Source organism: Canis lupus, chromosome 5 (assembly GCF_048164855.1).
Source record: "Canis lupus baileyi chromosome 5, mCanLup2.hap1, whole genome shotgun sequence".
Lineage (NCBI taxonomy): Eukaryota > Metazoa > Chordata > Mammalia > Carnivora > Canidae > Canis > Canis lupus.
Window position 1 is genome coordinate 25211358 of NC_132842.1, and position 24715 is coordinate 25236072.

At 50.4% G+C, this 24715-nt stretch overlaps 1 protein-coding gene across 1 annotated transcript; it reads right to left on the minus strand.

Annotated features, from left to right (window-relative positions):
* Nucleotides 1-218: 218 nt before the first annotated feature.
* On the minus strand, nucleotides 219-23900 carry ECHDC3 (enoyl-CoA hydratase domain containing 3). The gene is made up of 5 exons (XM_072825841.1): nucleotides 23740-23900; nucleotides 19540-19661; nucleotides 17220-17317; nucleotides 11532-11732; nucleotides 219-5263 (listed from the first exon to the last, which is right to left on the minus strand). Exons 1-5 carry the CDS (start codon nucleotides 23883-23885, stop codon nucleotides 4952-4954), a joined length of 879 nt encoding a protein of 292 aa, XP_072681942.1. The 5' UTR covers nucleotides 23886-23900; the 3' UTR covers nucleotides 219-4951.
* Nucleotides 23901-24715: the final 815 nt, after the last annotated feature.

The following is a 24715-nucleotide window of genomic DNA, read 5'->3' on the forward strand; positions in this document are numbered from 1 at the left end:
CTGGGAGCATAGACCTCGTAACACTGGATTTGCCCACAACCCCTTCCCCCGCACCCCATCCCTGTGGAACAGCCATCTCCCCTACACCAGGGAGCTGGAGGGGATAGTGGGGCCATGTCAGCCAACAGACCCTGCCTGCCAGCTTTCCATGGGCCTCTCTTTGGGACCTGAAAAATACACTCTGGGCTCAGAAATATAAAAAAAAACCCTGGCAAGACTGAAATTTAATATTTTATTAACTGTAACACGTCAAGGCAATAATGTTGAATTTAACTCCTGAGTACTCGATGATTGCCAAGAAATCATAATCATTAATCACATATTTAAAAATGATTTAAAAAGCCAATCATTGGGCTCCTTTCCCTACATAGAAGAATTACATTCAGTGTGGAACATGGGTGTATTCTGAGGTTTCACGTGAGATGGGGTGGGGCATCCGGAGGCACGAGCACCCGGGGCCTCTGAAGGCCCTACGATCTGCCCGCGGGGAGGATGGCACGAGGCTTCTGGAAGAGCTCAAGCCTCACATTCCTGTCCGAGCCAGTAGTGACTGCCCACATCCTCATCGTAAAAGCCGTGCTGGCTCAACTGGATAATACGGATATGGCTGGACAAGGTTGGGTCACTTCCACCCCAGTGCAGGTGTTCATACATTTTAGAACACAGCAGAGTCACTTGGAAACCTTTTTTTTTTTTTTTTTTTTTAATGCATATTTTTGGGCCTCAGAAATCTGAATTTGTGATTCAGTAGCTCTGGTGAGGAGCTCAGGAATCTGCCTTTGAAGATCCAGGTCACCCATGGGCCACACCTGGGAAATGCTACTCTTTAGTGCGGGGCACTTTTCAGAGGAAGGAAAGGAAAGGGGGTGGGTGGGGAAGTGGGTGGCTTGCTGGCTGAATAATGCGCCTAGACAAAATGAAGGTAACTGCCAGATTTGAAAGAGATGTGCCCCGGGCCCAGGCTTTCTCGTAGGGGACACCTCCCAAAGGTGCAGATGTGGCCGCAGAAGCTCTGAGGATCTGTGATGGATTCCTCGGTCTCAAACGTGCTCAGCTGTTTGCGATGGTTGCTGCTTCTCCAGGTGGAACGCTCACCTTCCCCATTTGTAAAAAAGCTTTTCCTTTGAGCAAAAGCCCTGTTTCAAGTTCCGAGGCAAGTTCCCAAATCCCAGTATTGCAGAGCCTGGAATGTCACCACTAAGGACAAGAAGAGTCCACTGGCATCATTTTTACCCTCAAATCTCAACCTTCAAACCCTCAAATCTCTTCATGCCTCCCTGCTCCTAAAAACGTATGTTTTGTGCCAGACTGGCAACTATCCCAATGCTAAACATATTCTGGGTGTACCTGATGTCATTTTTCTATTAAGACCAAGTATCGGGATCCCTGGGTGGCGCAGCGGTTTGGCACCTGCCTTTGGCCCAGGGCACGATCCTGGAGACCCGGGATCGAATCCCACGTCGGGCTCCCGGTGCATGGAGCCTGCTTCTCCCTCTGCCTGTGTCTCTGCCTCTCTCTCTCTCTCTGTGACTACGACTATCATAAATAAATAAAAGAAAATTAAAAAAAAATTAAAAAAAAAAAGACCAAGCATTGTGTTTGTGTTTGTAAAGTAGTAAATCTTGCCTTGAAATCAGAAAAAAAAAAAACCCACAAAAACCTTAAACCCTCAAATCTCTTCCTGTGCAGGGGTGCAAATTTCTGAAGCTCTCACTCCCATCCCTAGTCTGCATGGAAAATGTACTGTGACCCCCCCTCCATTTACTTCCCCCCAACTGCCCTTGCCTTTGGTGTGAGATGTTTCCTAGTTCACCCTGAGCCCCTCTCCCTTCTCTGCCAGCCAGTCCCCAACCAGCAATAAGGGTCCAAGCCAGGGCCTCCTGTCCACACTCCCTGCCTCCATCCCACACTGCCCCTAGGGAATACCTGGATTCCCTATGCTGTCCACATACTGTAGCATTCATTCTCCATCTCCCTCATCTTCTCACCTGTGGTGGTTTATGGGGTGTGATGGGGTTTTTAAGATTATTATAAACCAGTAAAAAGAAAAAACTGACAAAAAAAAAAAAAAAAAAAAGATGGAGCAGCTGGGCGGTGAAAGGAGTTGTATCACCTGCAACCTGGAAGCAGAAGGCGGCATTCTTGGTGTTCAGGTCCCTGCTTTCCCCCAATCTCCTGCGGTAAGCAAAACCGTGCCGCCCTTGGCTGTGGCATTTCTTTTTTTTTCCTTTAAGATAATTTATTTGAGAAAGACAGAGTGAGAGAGCACGAGGGGGGCAGTGGAGAGGGAGAAGCAGACACCACCCCCACGCCATGCTGAACCCGATGTGGGCCTCGATCCCGGGACTCCAGGATCATGACCTGAGCTGAAGGCACACACTCAACCGACTGAGCCACCCAGGCGCCCAGCAGGAGGAGTTTCTGATTGGTTCCCCTTGAGCACATGCATGGTCTCCCCAGGCGGGAACAGCAAGCTTTTGGGAGGAATATCGTGTGGTGGTCAAGAGCACAGACTGCGGGGGCCTACAGGTCTGAACCCAGATACAGGCTTGACGGCAGCCCATGCCTTCACTTCTCTGGGTCTCCTACCCAGGGCGGGAGTAAGAGCTAACTCACAGGGCTCCTGGCAGGAATCGGCTCCGTAAATCAGCACTGGTTCCTGGGTGGCCACCACCCCAAATTCACTGGTGTAAAGCTAGTCGGGGGGTTGGCATCACTCCATTTGTTTGCATCCTGCAGGGCTCTAGCCTTTGGGATGGCCTCTCACGCAGAGCGAGCAGGAGGGGTCCCTGGTCCACTGTCACCCCGGCACCTGCCTTGCGGGGCTGCAGTCCGCTGGGCCAAGCTCAGCAAAGCTCCCTGCGAAGTAATTTGTACAGAGGGAAAGACAAATATACTAGACTTTCCAAAAGGAATCATCGTGTGTGGTTATCAGAAAAATTTCATTCGGTGTCTCGATGGAGGGGAGCAGGGATGCAAATGAACCCGGAATTTATATTTGCCTGAGGATGAATTATATGAGGGCGGGGGGCAGATCTTCCTCCTGGATTGTCTTCTCCACAGCCAAGGATTAAGATTTATAGGTGGTCCCTGAGTGCACCTCGGGCTGGGAAGCTGGCCCAGAGCCCCGAGGATTTCACGGTTTCCGGGTACAATGCATGCTTGCACAGAAACGGAGAAGTAACTTTTGATTCTCATTTGCCACACGTGTGTGTGAGAAGGCTTTGTCACTTTCTCACCCTCTGCCGCTCGTGTGTCATCTGTCCAGTAGGCACTTCCACGGCGGGCCGCTGGGGTGGGAAGGTTCAGCAGGAGCCCCACGAGCAGCAGCATCCTGGGGCAGACCGTGGCAGCCCAGGCAGTCCTTCACAGTCTAGTCTAAACTTCAGCCAGCCTGTTATTAGCTTCGTGGTAAAAACTCCACTCGTGGCCGGCCAGTACTCCAATCCGCTGGCCCTCGCTGAGTTCTGTGGCATGGAGCATGTGGTCCGTTCCTTCATCCTGGAAGCTGCCGCGGAGCAGGGAAGTCACTGCCCAGGGCTGGCGTCCCACCAGCCCAGGCTCTCCCACGAGGCTGTGTGGCCAGGGGCAAGTGTGTCTGTGGCTTTTTTCAGGCACACAGTGCTTGGAGCCCTCACTCCACCCAGTGTCAGCTGTTTGACCTAGGACAAAAGTGGGCCTCAGCGACTCATCTGTAAGATGGGGACAATGGTAGCACCTGCTCCACTGAGTCTGCTGAGGATGAAATGAGAATGCACAGAGGGCACCTGGCAGGTGTCTGGTAAATGGTAGCTCTGATGACCTCTGCACACGATGAGCATCTTAGCACAAGCTCTTCCTTCCAAGAAAACGCTCTTTTTAAAAAAAAAACAAAAAAACAAAAACAAAAAACCTTTCTAAACTCAGGCCAAGCAAAAAATTGTCAATCTCAACAGAAACCTATGGAAACACTGGGGGACATCCATTGCGGCGTGTGCGAGCCCCCGATGAGGACCACGGGGTAGAGCCACATGCTTTTCTGTTTCAGTCTTGGTACTGACCACATTTATGGCCACATTCTACTCTGAGGAAGAGAAATTGGCTTTAAGAAACAGTAAGCCCTATGGGAAAGCTCGAGGACGAGGGATTTAGAACGTGCCCTGGGCCATGCTCGACCAGAAGCCAGAGAGGAACAGGTTTCAGCCCTAATCCACGCATCTGCTCAGCTGGGGAGCTCAAGTGCCCGGGGCTGGTTTGTACAGCCTGTCCAAGGCTGAGCAGAGCTTGGAAACGGGTCCAGAGCCGGTGGTGTTTCATGGGCAGAACAGGTGTTCTCTGTCGCTCCCTCAGGTCCGGCCCAGGGTCCCGGTTTCAGGATCTTTGACAGGCTAGGACGTTCATCACAGGAACCTCGGGCCCCTGGTGTACGCTCATGCATACAGGCACACAAGGAGTTCAATGATTTTTTTCCCCCCTCGGACAGCTTGCTGTCTGGTTGGGGAAAGAATAACATTACCAGTCCCTCTAAATCTTTTATCTTAAAAAAAAAAAATCACACCAGATTAGTCCAAGGCCATTTCTATTGAGAAATAGAATCGAGAAGATTTTCAGCGCAGAGAACATCTTGGGGAGATCTGAAACATGTGGCCGCCCCTGGGCACCTCTGGGGACACTTGTGAAGGCAGAGCTTGTGTGGTATCCCCACCGTCTCCCAGGTCAGGCGATCCCTCCCTCAAGGCCTTTGGAGGAGCGGATGGAGGACCAGGCCTCCCAGCGCAGCTAGCCAGCATTGGATTCTCCAGCTCCCCCTGCCCCCGTGGGATCACAGCTTTTCCGACGGCCCATGTGCATGGAAACCACTAGTTCTGTGGGACGCCGGCCGCCCCGAGACAGTCTCGAGGCAGCAGCAGTGTCTGGGCCTTGGAAGCTGGGGTGGCGGCTCACTCGCCCTCCCCTCCTCTGATGAGGCCACTCACTGCGACCAGATGGGCTTTCTCTTCTGGATGAAGGCCTTGATTCCCTCCTGCCCATCCTGCAGGGCCACGTTGTCCACCATGGTCTGGGAGGTGAGGTGGTAGGCCGTCCTAAGGTCCTGGGGCAGCTGCCTGTAGAAGGCGGCCTTGCCCAGAGACACCACACGACGGCTCAAGGAGGCGATCTTGCGTGCGATTCTCATGGTCTCTTCCTCCAGCTGCTCTGCTGGCACCACTTTGCTGAGCAGCCCGTGGAGCAGGGCCTCCTGGGCAGAGATGGGCTCCCCAGTGAAGAGCATTTCCAGGGCAACCTGAGGGAAGAAACGTGTGTCACTGAGGTACCCTCCTGTGAGCCCCTGCTCGCCACGCCCTGCCTTCCCTCCTACCCAGCTCATTTCCCTATAACCTCAGCCCAGTTCTCTGCTTCCTCAAGTAACATGCCATCCGTCAGGCCTGCCACACACCCAGACTCCTCCAGGACAGGGTTGGGACCTTCCAGGAGCAAGGACAGTACAAGTGCCCAGGAAGGGGCCTGAGTATCCATGCTCTCCTGCTCCTTCCCCAGAGTTGATCTCCCAGCCCCCGCCAAGCCAGGAGCTCCCCAGGCATGGGACAGGAGCCACATCTGATGGGGGTGGGGGGAGCGAAACCGTCGCACCAGCGAGCCCCAGGCCTGCCACAGACCAATGCAGTGGCTGCTTTCCAGAAGGAAATGTTCACAGATGCCACCACCTGAGCCTGATTGAGAGGGCAGCCTCCCAAAGCCAGAGGAGGAGGGGTTGAAAGGAGATGCCTTGCGGGGACCAGACGCAGGGGCCTTGCACGATGTCACTAACCAACGGGTAAGTCGCCGAGGATGCTGCCTCCCTCCTACGGCTCCTGTCGCACCCCGTGTTCCAGGCCTGCAGAACGACAGGTGCAGGTGCCCCACGCTCTGTGCTTTGCTCTATTCCATAGCCTGCGGCGGATGGTGCCTTGATTCTGTAATTCTCCCAAGCCCCACCTCTCGAGATTTAAATTCGTGATTTAAAAAGAGGGGTTCCGGGCAGCCCTGGCGGCTCAGTGGTTTAGCACCGCCTTCAGCCCAGGGCCTGATCCTGGGGTCCCGGGATTGAGTCCCACGTCGGGCTCCCTGCATGGAGCCTGCTTCTCCCTCTGCCTGTGTCTCTGCCTCTCTCTGTGTCTCTCATGAATAAATAAATAAAATCTTTAAAAAAATAATAAATAAAAAGAGGGGTTCCTGCTGCACGTGGAAGACGCAGGCAGGGGGGCACCCTTCTGCGGTTCCTCGGACATGCCAGGCCTGCTGTCACTCATGGTGCTTGAACCGGCCGTTCCCCGACCTGCCGTGCTCCGTCCCCAAGCGTCCTCATGACTACAGGTCTCAGCTCCCCTGTCATCCTGTCCACAAGCTCCGCCATGGCCACTCTGTTCAATCTGCAACATAAACCCCAGCACTGTCCCCCTTTCTGGCTATACCTTCATCCTTTGTGCTTCTGCCATTTAACACACTGTATATATATGTATTTTTAAGATTTTACTTGAGTGAGAGAGTGAGAGTGAGCACACGCATGAGCAGGGTGAGGGGCAGAGGGGGAAGCAGACTCCCTGCTGAGTAGGGAGCCCGACACGGGGCTCGATCCCGGGACCCTGGGATCATGACCTGAGCCGAAGGCAGATGCTTAACCAACTGAGCCACCCAGGCGCCCATGAACACACTATATATTGGGCACATTTATCTTGTTTACTGTATTATCTCCTTTGCTAGAAGGTAAACTCCACCAAGTCAGAGATTTTTGTTTTTCACTGTTTTTGTGCCATCAGCACCAGAGGGGCACCTTGCATCCAGTGGGCAGCTTACTGAACACTTATCGATGAGTCATTTGAGGGAGGGAGAGCGAAAGCAGACGGTGCAGCAGAAGGGATGCTCCCGTTCTCTAGAGGCTTGGGCGAGGTGGTGACAGCTCCGGCCTGGCTCCTCTGCTTGGGCCGCTCAGCCTTGGACCCAGGCTGCCGAGTGCGGGGAGGTCCAAGGCATGGGACAGGCTGTGCTAAGCGTCCCAGTGACCAGCCCAGCTGGGGTCCCTGCCAAGAGGCTGCCTCACAGCCAGACACGCAGGTGTGTCATTGGAGTGCTCAGACGACCGCCCCCCCGCTGTCGCTCCCCCACCTCCAGTCCCCCCCAGCTGAGGCCACACACGTGGCAGAGCAGAGACCAGCCTCCTCACTGGGCCCCGTCCGCATTGCAGCTTCCTGAGCTCAACAAATCACGGTTGTTGCTTTGAGCCACTAAGTTATGGGTGGTTCGCTGGGCAGTAACAGATAATGGGACTAGCGTGAGACATAAATTGGGGAGTCCTGAACATCTAGATAGTGCTACTGGCGAGGCTTCTCAACCTTGGTGCCGTTGTGTATTTTGGGCCAGATAATATTTTGCAGTGTGGGATTGTCCAGTGCATTGTAGAATGTTTATCAGCCTCCCTGGTCTCCATCTGCCAGGTGCCAGTACTTCCACGTCCCGCCCCAACAGCGGTGACTGTCACCAAAGTCTCCAGACACTGCCGGATGTCCCCCCCGAGCCAATACTGCAGTTCTCACACCCACCAGACAGTAGCAGGGCAGGCCGGTGTGGCCCACGGGGATTTCTTGGGAGGCACCCGCGTGAATGGAGGAGAAGAAAGGCTGGAAGGTGCAGTGAAGCCTGCTTTCACCTGGGTCCCCGCTGACATGTGCTTCTCAGGCAGAGAAGCACATGTGGCCCACCAGGTGTCTTCAGTGGGGTCTTACCAGACCTTCATCAGTAGGACCTGGTTATTAGCCCTGCGTTCAATCAGGGCCTTCAAACCTGCTTTGGACTGAGGATACTATTCCTGGTCAGTAACTAACATGTGGTCTCTGGAGCTGCCCACAGGCATCACGTACCTGCTGCCCCCAATGCAAAGTCATTACATTCCCCAAACTGGATAATGCTGGGATGTAGTCCATCCCCTAACTTTGCAGAGGGGAAGCTGGGGCCCAGCATTACTTGCCCCTAACTGCCAGTCCACTTGTCCCCATGATGGCACAAGTCCTCAAGCCCAGCCTTCTGACCCTTCTTTCTGTATTTTTTTTCCCTAAGATTTTATTTATTTATTCATGAGAGACACAGGCAGAGGGAGAAGCATGCTCCCTGTGGGGAGCCCAATGTGGGACTCGATCCCAGGACCCCAAGATGATGACCTGAGCCAAAGGCAGATGCTCAACTGACTGAGCCACCCAGGCGCCCCAGTTTTTGAAAGCAAGGAAGTCAAGAGAATAGGTGGCTGGCTGAGGAAGGCAAGCTTCCTTCTTGTGAAAGATGGATGCATCTGACTAGACAGGAGTGGGGAGGAAAGGGTCCCCGGGTATGGATCTCTTATTGGCTTTGAGGTACCACAGCCCTGAAAGGGGGTGACTCTATATAGCACTGGGGTCTTTGGGGGCCCTCGAGTCACATCTATGACAAGAACCAGCTGGTGGTGGCTCAGCATCTTGGCTAGAGATGCAGGAACAGCTCGGGAAGGAAGGAAACTCCCCGAGGGGCTAGCCTCGTTGCTGGGAGACACAAGGTAAGGCCCTGATTCACCCCCCCCCCCGCCCCCAGGCCCTCTTGTAAAGTGGGGCGTTGAACTGCATGTTCTCCAAGGTGCCGAGGCTGGTGGCTGTGCAAATCTCATCAAAGTGCAGACTCTGATGTGGTGGGTCCGGGGGGCCTGGGACCCTGCATTTCTCAGGCTCTCTGGTGGCAGCAAGGCTCTAACCCTCTTTCCAGCTTGGAAGTTCCACTCTGTTCTAATTGGCCTGCGAGGAAATCGGATTCCACGGATACACAAAGTTACCGCGGGCAAAGCAGTGGAAGCAAACGTCCCCACCACAGAGAGATGACGGGCCGGGAAGGGGGGGTTCGCATCCTTCACAGGCTCCCCTGTGACACCAACTGCTTGAGGCACTGGCCCCCCGTGCCTGAACGAGGCAGGTTGTTTATAGGATGCAGTGAAGGTGCATTATTTTACTTGTGCCTGAGGAGAAAAATGCTTTCCAAATGTGGAGAATTGGGCAGCCCTGGTGGCTCAGTGGTTTAGCGCCACCTTCGGCCCAGGGTGTGATCCTGGAGACCCAGGATCAAGTCCCATGTCGGGCTCCCTGCATGGAGCCTGCTTCTCCCTCTGCCTGTGTCTGTGCCTCTTTCTGTGTCTCTCATGAATAAATAATATCTTAAAACACACACACACACACACACACACACACACACACACACAAATGTGAATTGTTCCTGCCCTGCTGGGTGTGGCTTGAACACAAGGGCTGCACCCCATCCTTTCCGCCCCCAGAAAGAGCCGCAGCCCTCTAGCCCTCCGACTCCGGGGACCAGCAGAGGGCACTGGTGGCCCACACACGTGGCTGCGGCCGAGGCCCGGAGGGTAGGGCTGCCCGGCCAGGCGGTTTGCAGAAGCACCTGCTTGCTTCCCTGTGGATAAGCATGGGGGGGGGGGGTGTGCCCACCGCCCCCCGGGGCCCTGTGGCCAGCGAGTGGGTGTGTTCATAGGGCTGCAATCAAGCAATGATGCCAGGGAGGGGTATTTGTGGTTAGGATTAGATTTTGATGAATTCTTTGTTGCCTCCAACAGGGGCCACACAGGTGAGCCCTGCAGCTCCTGCAACCTGGCGAAGGCCCTAAGTTCTGACAGACATTCCTTCCTACTGAATTCCCCTTATCGGTATGGGGATCTCAGATCATCAGTGTTGACCCCAACCCGTGTATCCGCTTCATGCCTCCATGCAGTAATGAACCCGATGGGCAAGGACATCTATTGACAGCTCTCCACTACTTTCAGACTGCTAAGTAGGATGAAACCCAGGGGATCAGATCACAAGGAGCACAGAGGAGGGAGCTGAGTTGGACGGTATTGGAGACTCTGCCCTTATTTTCCAGGCAGGCCTGGTCCTTGCCAAAACTGTCTGCGGAGGACAAAAGCTACTTTGGTTCTTGCCACGTCCTGCCCCGTCATCGGTCATGCTGGGCAGTTATGCAAGGTGGTTCTGAGCACAGGAATTCCGGGAAACCTAAGGCCTCTATTTGTCATTTTTTTTTTTTGCCCTTTTCTCAAAAACAAATTTGAAACTCAACAAATGTGATACAATGTTTGCAATTCTAGGACTCAGCTGGAAGACTTGATTGGAATAGTTTGTGTTAAGAAAGAATGGATTCCTATTGTGACAGCAGGGCTGATACAAAGATTTAAATACCTTACTTGTGGAACCTTCCAGAATATCAGGCATTAAAGAAAATGAACAGCTGCACATAGGGTAACCAGGACAACTGCCTTATACTATGCGAGAGAGATTTTGTTTGCACAATTGTAAGGTAGTTTATTAATGAGCTCTGGCAATTACTTGAAATGCTCCTCAACTTTAGGTACTGGCACAAAGCCTGGGTTTAGGAAGCATTTACTGAATTACCGTATATACAGTTAAGGTGAACGTGTATCCTGACAGGATAAAACCCCCTTAGTCTGCAAACCTTGGAGCAAGCAATTGTCTGGCAGCTCACCTCTGCCCACTGTCAGCCAGTGTGCCTGAGACTCACAGGCCTCTGTCTCCAGACCTTCCTCACAAATACACATTTCTGCAAACACTAACAAGAAGGCACCGGAAAAGAAAGGAGTGCTTCCCTAAACTTCTTGATCCTGCAGCCGGATTTCCCTTGGGTCTCATTTCTTTTGTGCCTCAGGTACATGGGCAACTGCTAATTTTTATAGTTGATGCTAAAATGGATAATAAACTCTAGAAAGCAGTTTAGATCCCCCACATGCAATGGTACACAGCTTTGTTCCCCTTCCCTTTTTGAAAACACATTTCCAGTTGAGAATGAGGACTTTTTTTCTTCTAGAACAAGGAAACTCCTAGTTTATACTTAAGAGATGTTTAGTAAATATTATTTTATGATGTAACAGGAAGGAAGAAAGTTTGGTGAAGAAATGGACTTCACTGTGGTTGGTGACAACAAAATACCTTTTGTAATATGGCTCCTTCTGGGGCAGATCCTATAAACAAAGCACAGGCTGGTCCTGCTCCTAAAATGTAACCACTGTACACCTGGCGCACTCAGTGTATCAGCTCTTTTCAATCCTCTCTGGAACAAGACAGGTTGCTGGCAAACAATAAGCCAGTGACACGAGTGTCCTGGCCTCTTGATACGGGCACAGGTCACCATGCTATTGTATCTCGTGGGGCCACCTGATGGTACAATCAAACTGAGTTTCAACTGTCTTGCCAGTAAGATTACAAGAACGTGTGCCTTTATGAAAACAAAACAAGTAGGAGACCTAACTAGTTGTACTGAGGGAGAGGCAAGAGGGAAATGCGGGGAGTGACAGACAAGCCCACGGTAGAAGCTTCGGAGGAGCAGGCACCTGGCCCTTCCCGCCCCCCACACATGAGAAGGGCCATGGTGGCACATCCAGCCAACTACGCCTCAGGCAGGATGTCCTGATTCGAACAGTGCTTGTAACAAGCAAATTCTGGAACCCGTCATCCCGTGCACAACTGGAGTTCAATTACCTTTCTCGGTACCGCTCTCCCCAAGGCCACCCCAGGCGTGGAGCAGAAGAGCCCGATGTTCACACCCGGAGTGGCAAAAGAGGACTTGTCGCTTGCCACGGCAATGTCACAGCTGGCGACCAGCTGACAGCCGGCAGCGGTGGCCAAGCCGTTCACCATGGCGATGATGGGGACCGGGTGGTTCTGGATCAGCATCATGACCTGGAGGGGCAAGCACACCACTTCGTTTCCATCCAAGAGTGAAAGGTGACATCAACACGTATCATTTATGTGACTTCACCCTTACGCTGCGCATCACTGTATCAGATTCTTGAAAAAAAGGTGAAAGGAGGCCTAAGGAGAACTGACTGGGCATTAAATAGCAACTGTGAGCCAGACTGGACTGTTGGGTCTTCCTGAGACCCACGGCAGGAGGGAAGCCTCCGTTACACCCAGGACATGAAAGCTCAGGGTGGGGAAGTAACTCGCCCAGGTGGCGGGATCCGCAAGCAGAGGCGGAGGGGTGTGAACCTGCATCTGGCTGACTGCATAGCCCCGGTCCTTCCAGGCCGGCAGGACCTCTGTGAGGCCACGGTCCCCTGGTCCCCTCTGCCTGCTTCCCCAGCAGCCCCACCGAAGCACAGAGCTGCCTGTGATCTCTGGGGGCCTGTGCCTGCTGGGAGTCTGAAACCAGTATTTGGCACTTCCTTGAAAAACGAAGGTGGAAAAGGAGCTGGATGGCCATGAACACTCTCCCAAGTCTATTACAACGGTGGAGGCCACCCTGCTGTCATCAGAATAAATACAATCCCCAAAACAGCTTGAAAGCTCGCTCATAGGACCCCTACCTGCCCCCACCCCATTAAATCTCCAGAACCTTAACTTACTTTTGCAGCTTAGGAAATAACTTGGTTTATTTCTCCATTTTTTCATGCTGCTCTAAACAGATTGTGTTGCTATGGTAACTTCTATGTAGAAAGAGTTGAACTTTGCACCCTGGTAGGGAAGGAGGGCAGGTGGCAAGGAACTCCTACATCTGGGCTTGTTTCCCATAGTGGCAACTCCGAAAAACATGGCCTTCATTGATTTGAAGATTTTGCCCAAGGAACTCAGCCTTTTGCATCCATAAATATTTTATATTTGTCGGTTTTATTATAAAATAATTAATTATATATTGAGGGATCCGATATCCTATTCTATAGTAGTGGTTCTAGACTTTCTTTAGGGGAGTCACCTGTGAGAATCTAATAAATGTTCATAATCCTCTCGGAAGAATACATATAAATATACCCACACCCCAAACGGCTCCTGGATTTAGGGGGGGTTAAGTACTCTAGGTGAGGGTGAGGTGAGCTAATTCTCAGTGACCTGCAACAGCAAGGAGAAAAACGCTCAGGAACTTCTAACGTCTTGCAGCAAAGAAAGATTTTTTTGGCTGAGTGTCATCTGTCACCTAATGAGCTGGTTCCTTATGAAAAGTCATTTGGCCGTGATTAGCATTGAACAGTCTGTGTCTCCCGTGCGCCATCTATGTACAAAGCACTAGGATTCTATATAATGTGGCGAGAAAATACTTAGAGTAGCTTCCAACAATATTAAAAATATTCATATGTTTCATCTAGGGATTACTTTTTTTTTTTTTTTAAGATTTATTCATGAGAGACACAGAGAGAAAGAGGCAGAGACACAGAGAGAGGGAGAAACAGGCTCCATGCAGGGAGCCCAATGTGGGACTCGATCCCGGGTCTCCAGGATCACGTCCTGGGCTGAAGGCAGGCGCTAAACCACTGAGCCACCCAGGGATCCCCTCTAGGGATTACTTCTAAAGAATAATCCTGAGATAGGGTAAAAAGCTGTCTGGTCAAAAAATTATTTTATAATAGTGAAAAACTAATAAGTAATGTAAATACATAAAAATAAATTATGAAAAATGGTTATGTAAACTAACTGTCCATTTAATGGAATGGTGTGTTCTCACTATGAGATTTTCCACAAGACATATCAGTGCGGTGCGGTGGTGGTCTGGGCCTTGTGTAGTGGGCTGGGGCCAGGCTCCTGGGGTCTGATGCCCAGTCTGCCACTTACCCACTGCCTAACCCTCACTCTTCACATCTGGGTATAATAATGGGCATGATAATAGTACCAACCATATAGGACATGAGAATTATATATGTCTAAGGTATTCAAAACATTACCTGGCATGTGGTAAGCATTCAGTGTTATAATCCTGTTATACAATTATACAGTATAATTGAATTGCATCTACGTATGATTATTCAGACAAATAGGTCCATATGGGACAAGATTTGAAAGAAATATACTAAATATTAGCATTCTCTCTGGATGGTATGATGATAGTCTAGTGCCAGCAGTTTATTTTCCTTCCTTCTGTTTTTCTAGATTTTCAGTTTTCCATAATAGGTGCCTATTATTTGTATAATTAAAATGTATTTTAAGTAACCTTTTTTTTTTTTTTTTTTTTTTTTTTAGTAGGCTCCACACCCAACATAGAGCTTGCACCCATGATCCTGAGATCAAGAGTCACATGCTCTACTGACTGAGCCAGCCAGGCACCCTAGCACGTATCTTATTTTTAAATATTTTTTAAAAGATTGTTTGTTTGTTTGTTTATTTATTTATAGAACAAGCAGGGGGAGAGGGAGAGAGAGAAGCAGACTTCCCACTGAGCAGGGAGCCCGATGCGAGGCTTGATCCTGGGACTCTGGGATCATGACCTGAGCTGAAGGGAGATACTTAACTGAGTCACCCAGGTGTCCCTGTTTTGTTTGTTTGTTTGTTTGTTTTTTAAGATTTAAAAATTTATTTGAGACCTCAGGGAGCCCGATGCAGGGTTTGATCCTGGGACTCTGGGATCATGACCTGAGCTGAAGGGAGATGCTTAACTGACTGAGTCACCCAGGTGCCCCTGTTTTTTTTGTTTTGTTTTATTTTAAGGATTTAAAAAAAATTGAGACAGGGAGAATGCATGCGCACACCACTGGGGGTGAGGGAGAGAGAATCTTCAGCAGACTCCCCACCGAGTGAGGAGCCTTATGTGGTGCTTGACCCCTCAACCCTGAGATCATGACCCCAGCAGAAAGCAAGAGTCGGACACCCAACCAACCACGCCACCCCCAAAATGTATTTTAAATAAAGTTAGAAAGCAATTCAGGAAAGACAAGGGCAAGCTAGATAATAAATCAGCAGGGGCAATCAGTCCTTTGGTAGTTAAGAAGTCATTATCCGTCCTAGTTTACCTTCTTGAACTAAATATTTTTCCAGGACTCTGCCTGCTTCAAAACGTGACATAAACCTTAGCCTCACTCAACAGCATTATCGAGAGCTCTGTGAGAGGCCTTGTCCCATGGCCATTTCAGTGGTGGGGGTGAGGAGAAAGAGAAGAGTCTCTTTCTGGACTGGGGTTTCCACCCTCAAACTTCAACAGGACAAAAGAAGAGACACCAAGGGTAGGTCTCCAGTGAAATCTGTCAAATCAGCTCCACAAAGGGTTACTTTTGCTCTCCCATAGCCAAGTCTTTCTTCTCATTCTCAATTTACCCTATTCCTGATCTGTAAATAATTAACTAGCAGGTGGTACTCATGGTCTGTAAGGAATCTGCTACAGTTTAGATGCTAAGCCAATTCGTGATTCTCTGTTTTCCTCTCTAAAGTCAAATTTTCTCATGCGTGAACCCAACAGTGAAATATCTAGCTCATTCTGTGCCAGTCTGTCTGTTGATTACATTTGGAAATTGAAATCTTGCACAAGTTAATGATGTTCATTTTTATCCAGGACAATGTGATTTCCTTAGAAAAAGCATTAAGGAAATAAATACACTTTCACTCCTACCTCCCTGTGTTGGGACAAGGTCCTGTTTATGCACTGTCTTTTTCAGGGAGCCTGAGGCATCCATGGGTTGCAAGTTTCCATGAAATCTGGCCTTTATCCTCTGAAGAAGCTCTGGCTCCCCTGTAGCCCTTTTGCTAACCTGTTTAGACCTTGGTTCATGAAGACACCACAGCACAGTGATAAAAGCAGGCCCTTTAGGGAGGATGGAAGGGCTCTAGTGGTTCTCTTCGATAATTTTCTGTTTTAGCCAAACATACTGGATATTTGTAGGAAAAAAACCTTTCAAAGTGCCATGCCATGGCAGATGCAAGAGCAGAATGTTACATAAACATCATTAACGTGAAACAAAAGACCTAAGCTTCAGCTCTTGCTTGCTTCTGCCTCTCCATGAAGCCTCAAGTCGATTGCTTTTCTGGCTTGTCCCTCCATGAGATGAGAAAACTATACTTGGATCTCCTTATGGCATTTTAGCAGGGCAAGGGAAACAAACAGTGGTCAGGAGGGTGTCTTAGTCACCTTCCCGTCAGCCTCTCTGGTGCTTCCCTCCCTCTAGTCTATGTAGAAGGTATCATTCAATATTGTTGAATCATGAATGGCTAAATAAATGAGCAAGTCAATGAATGAATGAAAAGTTAGGTTTAAGTTTTCAGGTATGAAACTATTTTATGTCTTTTTTTTTTTTTTAAGATTTATTTATTTATTTGAGAGAGAGAGAGAGCACACAAGTGGGAGGTGTTGAGGGAGGAGAGAGAGAATCTCAAGCCAACCTCCACCTCCATGTTCTGCATGGAGCCCGACATAGGGCTCGACCCTGAGATCATGACCTAAGCCGAAACCAAGAGTTGGACACTCAACCGACTGCACCACCGAGGTGGCCCTGAAACTGTTTTATGTCTTGCTTCTCACCTACATTTCCAGTTTGGCAGGAAACCTGTTTTCCTGTCTTTTTCCGAGTGCCTTGCAAGTATGATGCATACAGTAGTGCTCAATAAAGAGTTATGAAATGAGCGATAGTTGTATTCTATCTTGGGCAGCCTGGGTGGCTCAGGAGTTGAGTGTCTGCCTTCAGCCCAGGGCGTGATCCTGGAGACCCACAATCGAGTCCCACGTCGGGCTCCCTGCAGGGAGCCTGCTTCTCCCTCTGCCTGTGTCCCGGCCTCTCTCTCTGTGTCTCTCATGAATAAATAAATAATTTTTTTAAATAAAATAAAGTTGTATTCTATCTTTAATTTTTGATTATCCAGGGGGTGACTTAGTATATTTATAATCATCACACACTTTTTGTTCCTCTTCCTCCTCTCTGCTGGCGATGTCTCTCCTTCACATATAGTTAAAGAGCCAGACAGTAAGAAGTAAACGTGAAGGGGTTAGTTTTCCCGCCTGGAGGTGGTGATTACAAAGGCTGGCTGGGAGAACGGTTTGGAAAGAATCTTTAAGATCATTATTGTTATTCCATTCACAAATATTCTATCGCATTAACAGAGTTGTGTTAGTTTAAAATTAAAAAAAAAACTATACTAATTTTTTTTTTAAAAACTATACTAATTTTAGGTTCTTCCCCTCTAAAGATATATGTTCCCACCCTTTACCTCTTAAGACACAGCTACCAAGACACACCCCCTGATCCTGGAGGTGGCAACAATTAGCACCTCTTTTGTGTATAACAAGATCAATCACAAACCATGATCATTTCTTAAAAATCAAAATCAAATGGTGGCTTGAGTGAAGGATGCACCAATGACCAGTCTGCAGTGACTAGGTGCATAGATAAGACTTTATCTGTAAATAGGAAGCCTAAATCAGTATTTTACGTAGCTATCATTTTTGGGCTTGCAATGTCGACCCTCATCCTGGCTTACCTCAGAACAGGTCTGAAATACTTCGGCATGATAATCTGGGCTTCGCTCATCCGTCAGTTCCTTTAAATCGTGCCCAGAAGAAAATACAGGTCCTTCAGCTGCAAATGTTTCCAGTTGAGAAAAGAAAAAAGAAATGTAAATGGCTAGAGCCTCAACGTTCACTTATTCAGCGAGCAATCGTATTGGTGCTGTGGACACTTAGAGAAAGTTCATGGCTCAATTTTGAGAAGAATTAATTCCATTTAGCTTGAAAAGGGACGAGCAGTATTTTGTGGTGACAAAATAAGGTGAGGCATCTGTTCTCAAAGGTCTTTGGTGGAACCAGCGAGAACATGTAATCCCAACAAGGAGAAGGCTCTGTACTCCGTACAAAGGTACTCTTTGCAGAGTTATCCCTCTGGTTTCACACTTTTGTTTCTGGACGTGGTCTGGCCTGAGTGTGTAAACTCATGTGGGCCCATCGAGTCCACTGTGCCTCCCACAGTGTCCCTGTCCTTTGGTCCACAGATAACAGCCACCCACACAGGCTGGAATCAGGAAGGTCAGAGTATGAAGAGAACCCCTTATTTTTACGAGGGATCTGAGGACGTGCTTTTACTGTTACTGTTGTTATTAACAACAACAACCAGACGTAATTGCACTGATCAGCTGGTAACACTCCCTCTCATTTTCCTTTTGCTGTGGCTGTTGGGACAGACCATATTAATCCCTGTAAACAAGTGAGAAAATCATGTGGTTCAGAGTTCGCTGCCTTACTGTATCCAGGTTACACCCCATATGGACAATATTTGTTCTATTTCTTTTCCCTTTGCCATATAAAAAGTTGAAAATTTGGGGGCGCCAGGGTGGCTCAGTTGGTTAGGCGTCTGACTCTTGATTTTAGCTCAGGTCACGATCTCGGGTTATGAGATCGAGCCCCACATCGGGCTCCATGATAAGCATGGCATCTGCTTGAGATTCTAGCTCTCTCTGCCCCTCCCCCTGCTTGTGCTCATGTATGCATGCATGCTTTCTCACAAAAAAATAAAATAAAATAAAATGGGGTAGTCCCGGTGGCTCAGCAGTCTAGCGACTGCTTTCAGCCCAGGGCGTGATCCTGGAGTCCCGGGATCGAGTCCCATGTCAGGCTCCCTGCATGGAGCCTGCTTCTCCCTCTGCCTGTGTCTCTGCCTCTCTCTGTGTGTCTCTCATGAATAAATAAATAAAATCTTTAAAAAATAATAATAAAATTAAAAAAAAATTTTAAGTTGAAAATTTATATTCAACCACAGACAAGAAGGTAACATTCTGAGTATCTGCCTCCAGAACACCAATTGTTAATTAAAAAAAAAAAAAAAATGTGGGTATCCCTGGTGGTGCAGTGGTTTAGCACTGCCTGCAGCCCGAGGGGTCATCCTGGAGACCTGGGATCGAGTCCCATGTCGGGCTCCCTGCATGGAGCCTGCTTCTCCTTCTGCCTGTGTCTCTGCCTCTCTCTCTCTCTCTCTCTCTCTGTGTCTCTATGAATAAAATTAAAAAATAAAAATAAAAAATAAAAAACTGCATCATAGGACATCATCTGTTTTATTTTTGTGGTGGTTTTAAAATGCTGGCACTGTTATTATTTATACCATTGTCATCATCACCAGATGATTTGGTAAAAATTCTTACTGGAAAAAGGGCAAGGAAAGAAATGAGCAAAATATAGCATGCTGTCTGGCACCATTGAAGAAGACCACAGATCTCAGTTGAAAGCTTAGTAAGAACACAAACCAACTGGGGGCACCTGGAGGTCTCAGTGGTTGAGCGTCTGCCTCCGGCTCAGGGCTTGCTCCCGGGGTTCTGGGATCGAGTGCAGGACTGGGATCCCCGCAGGGAGCCTGCTTCTCCCTCTGCCTGTGTCTCTGCCTCTCTCTGTGTGTCTCTCATGAATAAATAAATAAATCTTAGAAAAAAACAAAAACCAACAAACCGATCAAGTGCCCCAGCAGCCTGTCCTAGCCAACTAGGTAGTCTACCAGAAACCTTTGTGATTAAACCCATCTTATCAGGCCCATGAAGAAATCAGTTCTCTGATTCTGCTAAGAAGGCCAGCACGGCCAAGGGTGGCAAGGTTTCGTATCTGACACATCCGACAAAAAGAAAAAGACCTATTCTCACTGCACGGTAATCTTATAATTTCCACAGTGAACTACACAGGAGTTTTTCAAAAGGTTCTTGTAAAGGAGTTTCGAAAAACACTTCTCCCGTTAAGTATGGGAATGCCTCAGCTAACCAAAGAATTTTGGGAACCCCCTTCCAGGTCCTGCAAGAACACTGAGGATGGACATCAGATGAATACCTGAAATGATAATGACTCTGAGATCTTTGCTTTCAGATTCGTGAAGAAGGTCAGTCTGGAGAGACTTCAGCATTGCTAATGACAGCGCATTCCTCTTCTTGGGATCACTTAGGACAATGTTCCTGGGAAGAACATGTTATAATTACTCGGTTGGGCGCGAGTCAAAATAAGTGAGGACCCTCGTTAATTCCTGGGGCCTATTTTTAAAACACCAGAAAAGAGAATTACAGGTGCTCAGAGGCAATTCAGAGGGCCTGCCAACTATCTGGAGCTACAGCTGAGTCAAAACAAGGAGACTAGGGATCCCTGGGTGGCGCAGCGGTTTAGCGCCTGCCTTTGGCCCAGGGCGCGATCCTGGAGACCCGGGATCAAATCCCACGTCGGGCTCCCCGTGCATGGAGCCTGCTTCTCCCTCTGCCTGTGTCTCTGCCTCTCTCTGTCTCTCTCTCTCACTGTGTGCCTATCATAAATAAAAAAAAAATTAAAAAAAAAAAAAAAACAAGGAGACTATCTGAAAGGTGGGCTGGGTTTCCTCCCTCTTTCCCTGATTTTCTCTTTCTCCATGTTTGCTGTCAATGACTGCCAGTTCCCCAGAAAGGGCAGGTGACAGCCCCCAATCACCACACCCGGACTGAGGGGTGGGGAGGTTTGTAAGACAGGGTCGTCCAGAGCCAGAGGAAGCTACCACGTTGTGGCTCCTTTCCACTTCTTTCTGCTGCTCTTCAAAAGAATAAGGCTAGGGAAGGAGGTGAGGATGAAAACATGCCTCAAATCTCCTCCCATGCACCCCACAGAGGAGGCAGCGCAGTTACAGCCACCAATACGTCTTATATAGACACCAATATGTCTTATATAGACAACATTTTTCCGTTTTTGGTTTTTGTAGTGGCATCTTGAAATTCTGCAGAATAATTCATGCAGAGAACAGGCTGCGTGTGAAGAACAGAGGGACAGAAGCGTAGAGCAAGAGGGCCCTTCTGGACATGTCATCCAACAAAGCTGCCGTGCAAAGGTTTTAAGGTATCCCACACGCTCATGAAAATAACCGGTATTGTCACCTGGCTGCCTGTACACAGAAATGTCTTATTTGTGCTAGTATGTGGAATGGGCGGGGAGCCAAACACCAGACTATTGTTCTATAGGTTATCTGCTTCCCCTGGGTCTCCATCTACATGCTTTCGGCCTTTCTCATTCTTCATTTTGAATCTGACATTCCTACTGCTACGTGTTGGCCCGGATCATCCTTAGGTAGCCTTCTGCGCCACTGGTTTCTGGAAAACCACTTTGGTGACTGACTTTATTTCAGCGCTGTAAGAATAACCATTTTCTTTGGAACATCATTCCGGCTTTGCTGCCATCTTCAGGTGGCTGTGACAGTCATCGTTTTGTTTCTCATAAACCTGTTTCCTCCTAAGTGCCAGAATGACTTGTAGCTAGCTGATAGGCTATGAAACCCACATTTTGGGGGTGCGGTAAGAGAAGTGCTGATGAACCTTCCAGAAAGATAACGAGTGTGCTTTCTGTGGCAAACCCAAGAGCTGCCATCCCATCAGTGACATATGCTTAAATTAAATTCTAAGGCCTCAGGTGAAATTGTGTAAAAAAGATGCCAGTGCCCAAATGCCCTTGCTGCACGGCGGTGTCTGTTCACATGTGGCCCATTAATCCTGCTTTGGCTCTCGCATTCCACACCCTGACAGTGCTCTAAATTGCGAAGTTCCCTTCTCAACCCAGTGCAGCCAGCCTTCGTTCCCTGCTACTCCACTTCAACTGTCCTCGCCGAGAATCTCCCAACTGCCAGAACCAAATCCAATGGCCATTTGGATCATGCTCTCCTTCTGTCTGCTTGTCCTTCTCTAGTTCTTCAAGGGGCTCCTCACCTTCTGCTCACCCCTAAATGATCCTCATAGCTCCCTACTGCGCTCCACTTGTTCCATACTCTTCCAAGGCAACGTCACCCCAACTCCCAAAGCTGCCCCCCCCTTCTCTTTATCTTAATGCTACCACTCAGTTGCTCAAGCCAGAAATTGAAAGCTATCTTAGACTGCTATTTCTTCCCTGGTCAAGTGGCCATCAAACCTGGCTGGTGATACCTCCTAAAGATCTTACCAGTCTGAAGCCCCTCAATGGCTGTCTTGGGCCAAAACATGGGATGCCTTGCACCTATAGCTACAGCAATGTCACCACTTGAAAGAGGGAAATCACTAAGAGTGAGGTCACCACCAGAGCATGTGATAAAAGGTGCAATGTTTCTGTTTGCAAGGCAAGAGATGGACCCTGGGGATGCCCCCCTGGAGCCCAACACATCATTGTAAACCACCAGAAGGTCCCTGAGATGAGGAACTGTCATGCTCACACACAGAGGAGACACTCAATAGACACCTGCTGACCAAATTAATGACCCCAAATAGCATTTTGATTTCTCACAGCCAATTCCACTAGTTCATCACTAAATTTTCACCTCATCTAGTTTTTTTTGCCACTTCTTTTAAATCTCATTGGTGAGTACACTGAGCTGTATCACGGAGTGGAAACCATTTTGGAGGCAGACCGATCTTCTCCTGCCTCCTGGCTTTCTTTCCTACCGGCTGTGTGGCCTTCAGCCGGCTGCCATGGCTCTGAACTTGCTTCCTCACTGTGGGATGGGGACAATGTCCCCTACCTCGCGGGCTTTGGAAGGGTTAGGGGTAGCGACTGGACAGTGACAGCACAGTACCCAATTCCTGGCTGCTCTTCACTCCATACCAGCATTATTGCTGAGAGGAACAGAGGGATGCCAACTCTTCGAAAAGAGTCGTTCAAGCTCACCTACTTAACGCCTAACATACGACTGATTTAGTGATGGACTTGGAGGTTCCTACGTACTGATTGCGAGCGTTTATGATGGATGGATTCTGCCCATGGTCTCCCTCTCTGATTCATGTTTAGACCCAGAGAACTCAACCAGACCTTCTTTGTTTGGTCAACTGGCTGCCAGGCCAGAAGTCAGAGTTCTGACCAGATGGAACCAGATTTGCAGATGCAGAACTGCCCTTGAAAATGGGAAGAAGGACCCCTACCTGGGCCCTGCACTTTCGAGGACGCTGCTCTGGCCCTCTTCCAGCTGTGCGCTGCCAGGTGAGCAAGGAGTCCACTTGAATAGTATGATGTGCCCACCTGGAAATCACCACCCCCTTCTAAACCCTGTTGCAGTTACCTGAGACTCTGAAATTCTCTGGCTTTGCAGGGGGCATCTTTAAGCCCATGGGGCGGCCAAGAGCAATTGTTTCTAGGTGGGGAGGGGATAGAGAGAACATAGGCATGCTGGATGGGGTGTCTGCAGACCTGTGTGCTAAGTCCCTGGCAAAGCAGCAGGAAGGAAGGGTGGTGAGGCGAGAAGGGGTGAGCATAGGGTGAGAAGAAAAGAAAAAAGTTTCAGGCCAGGAGCTGGCTCTTCACTGCTTTGGGGGAACTCCTAGGAGCCTCAGGATTATAAATTCAAACATGCTCTTCCAGGTCTTGGGAAGGTACACTTGGCAGGATAAGAAAAGAAAACATAATAGCTGTTGGTTTGATTCGTAACTTTTAAATACTTAGCATTCTAGGTAGGACTGTCTTTGCACCCTGGCCCTGGCCCGGCAACAACAGGGTGAGGCCCGCATGGGGCTAGGGGTCCTTCAGCCTTTGCTACCTCGTCTTGCAATTCGAGTTTGTGCACTGGGCTTTTTTGTTTGTTTTTTGATTTAAGGGTTTTAGGCTTGTTGCGCCAAAGGGCAGAGCTCAGTACAATGTGTCCTTCATCCTGCATGTTGACCTGCGCCGACTAGGGCACTTCTGGGGGAGGGCCAAGGAGCAGCTCGGCTGAGGACCTGGCCTGGCAACCGGGCCCACAGGCGGGAGGCCCAGAGCCCTCCTCGGAGGCCGCGGGGAGGCGCCTGCCCGGCCGCCCAGGCTGAGCGCACGACGGCTGCTCCGCGGCCTGGGGCTCCCGGGGCGGCGCTGCGCCTTCGGACGCGTCGCACTCGAGAGCCTCCGTGTCCTGCAGGGGCCGGAATGCGGCAGGCAACCCCGGGCCGCGGGCGGGATGCGGCCGGGACCGACAAGCGGGTCCGCGAGGGCGGAGAGGAGCCCTGGCCGGGCCCCCGCCGGCCTCCGCCCGGGTCCCCCCCCCACCGGGGGCTGCCCCGCTCGGCCCAGGGCGCCCGCGGCCCCGCCGCTGACCTGATGCCGTCCCGCTGCCGCGCGCTGGTGGGTCGCGCCCCGGGCTCCGACCTGCTGCAGACGCCCGCCGACAGCGGCGCCCCCCGGCCGCGCCAGCGCCAGCCCGGCCCCCTCGTCGCGAAGGCCCGCAAGCCGGCGGCGGCCATGGCAGCCCGGGACCTGCTCCGGAGGCCCGGCCGCCCCCAGGGCCGCTGCTGCCCGCCGCTGCCCCCGCGCCGCCCGCAGGACCGCCAAGCCCCGCCCGGCCTCGCTCCGTCCGCTCCAGGCGTCCCGCGGGCCGGAGCCACGCCCCCGCGCCGCCACGCCCCTCCGCGCCGCCACGCCCCTCCGCGTCGCCACGCCCCCTCGAGCCGCCACGCCCTCCGCGTCGCCACGCCCCCTCGAGCCGCCACGCCCCTCCGCGTCGCCCCGCCCCTCCGCGCCGCCACGCCCCCTCGAGCCGCCCCGCCCCCGTGGAGCCGAGGGGTGGGCCTGGGCTGCGGCGCGGAGAGTGTTTGCCCTGGCCAGGCCAGATAAAGAGCTCGGGGGAGGCCCGTTCCTTTCCGCCCCAACCGCAGGTGGTGGTTTGCCTAAGATTAGGAAGGGAGTGTCACAGGCACTGACTGGTTCGTGAGCTACTTCGTGAGCTACGTCACTGCACCCCAGCCCCAGCAGACCCCTCTGGCCTTGCAGGCCATCACAGGTCACAACCTGCGGTGTATCCCACACAGGCGTTGACTTTTGTTCTTGTTCTTTTTTTTTTTTTAAGGATTTTATTTATTTATTCATGAGAGACACAGAGAGAGGCAGGCTCCCTGCGGGGAGCTCCCTGTGGGCTCGCTCCTGGGGTTCCGGGATCACAACCTGAACCAAAGGCAGAGGCTCGACCCCTGAGCCACCCAGGTGCCCAGGCATTGACTTTTGAAGGGCTTTGTGTCCTCTCCTGGAAAACTCTACGCTTATCTCTCGGGTTTTCAAATGCATCTGGGAGGGAAAA

Coding starts and splice junctions, on each gene's coding strand:
- ECHDC3 (XM_072825841.1), bottom strand. CDS start 23,885: ATGGCCGCCGCCGGCTTGCGGGCCTTCGCGACGAGGGGGCCGGGCTGG. Junction 17,318..19,539: donor CAGAGTCATTATCATTTCAG/GTATTCATCTGA, acceptor AAACATTTGCAG/CTGAAGGACCTGTATTTTCT. Junction 11,733..17,219: donor TATTTCAGACCTGTTCTGAG/GTAAGCCAGGAT, acceptor TTGCCCCTCCAG/GTCATGATGCTGATCCAGAA.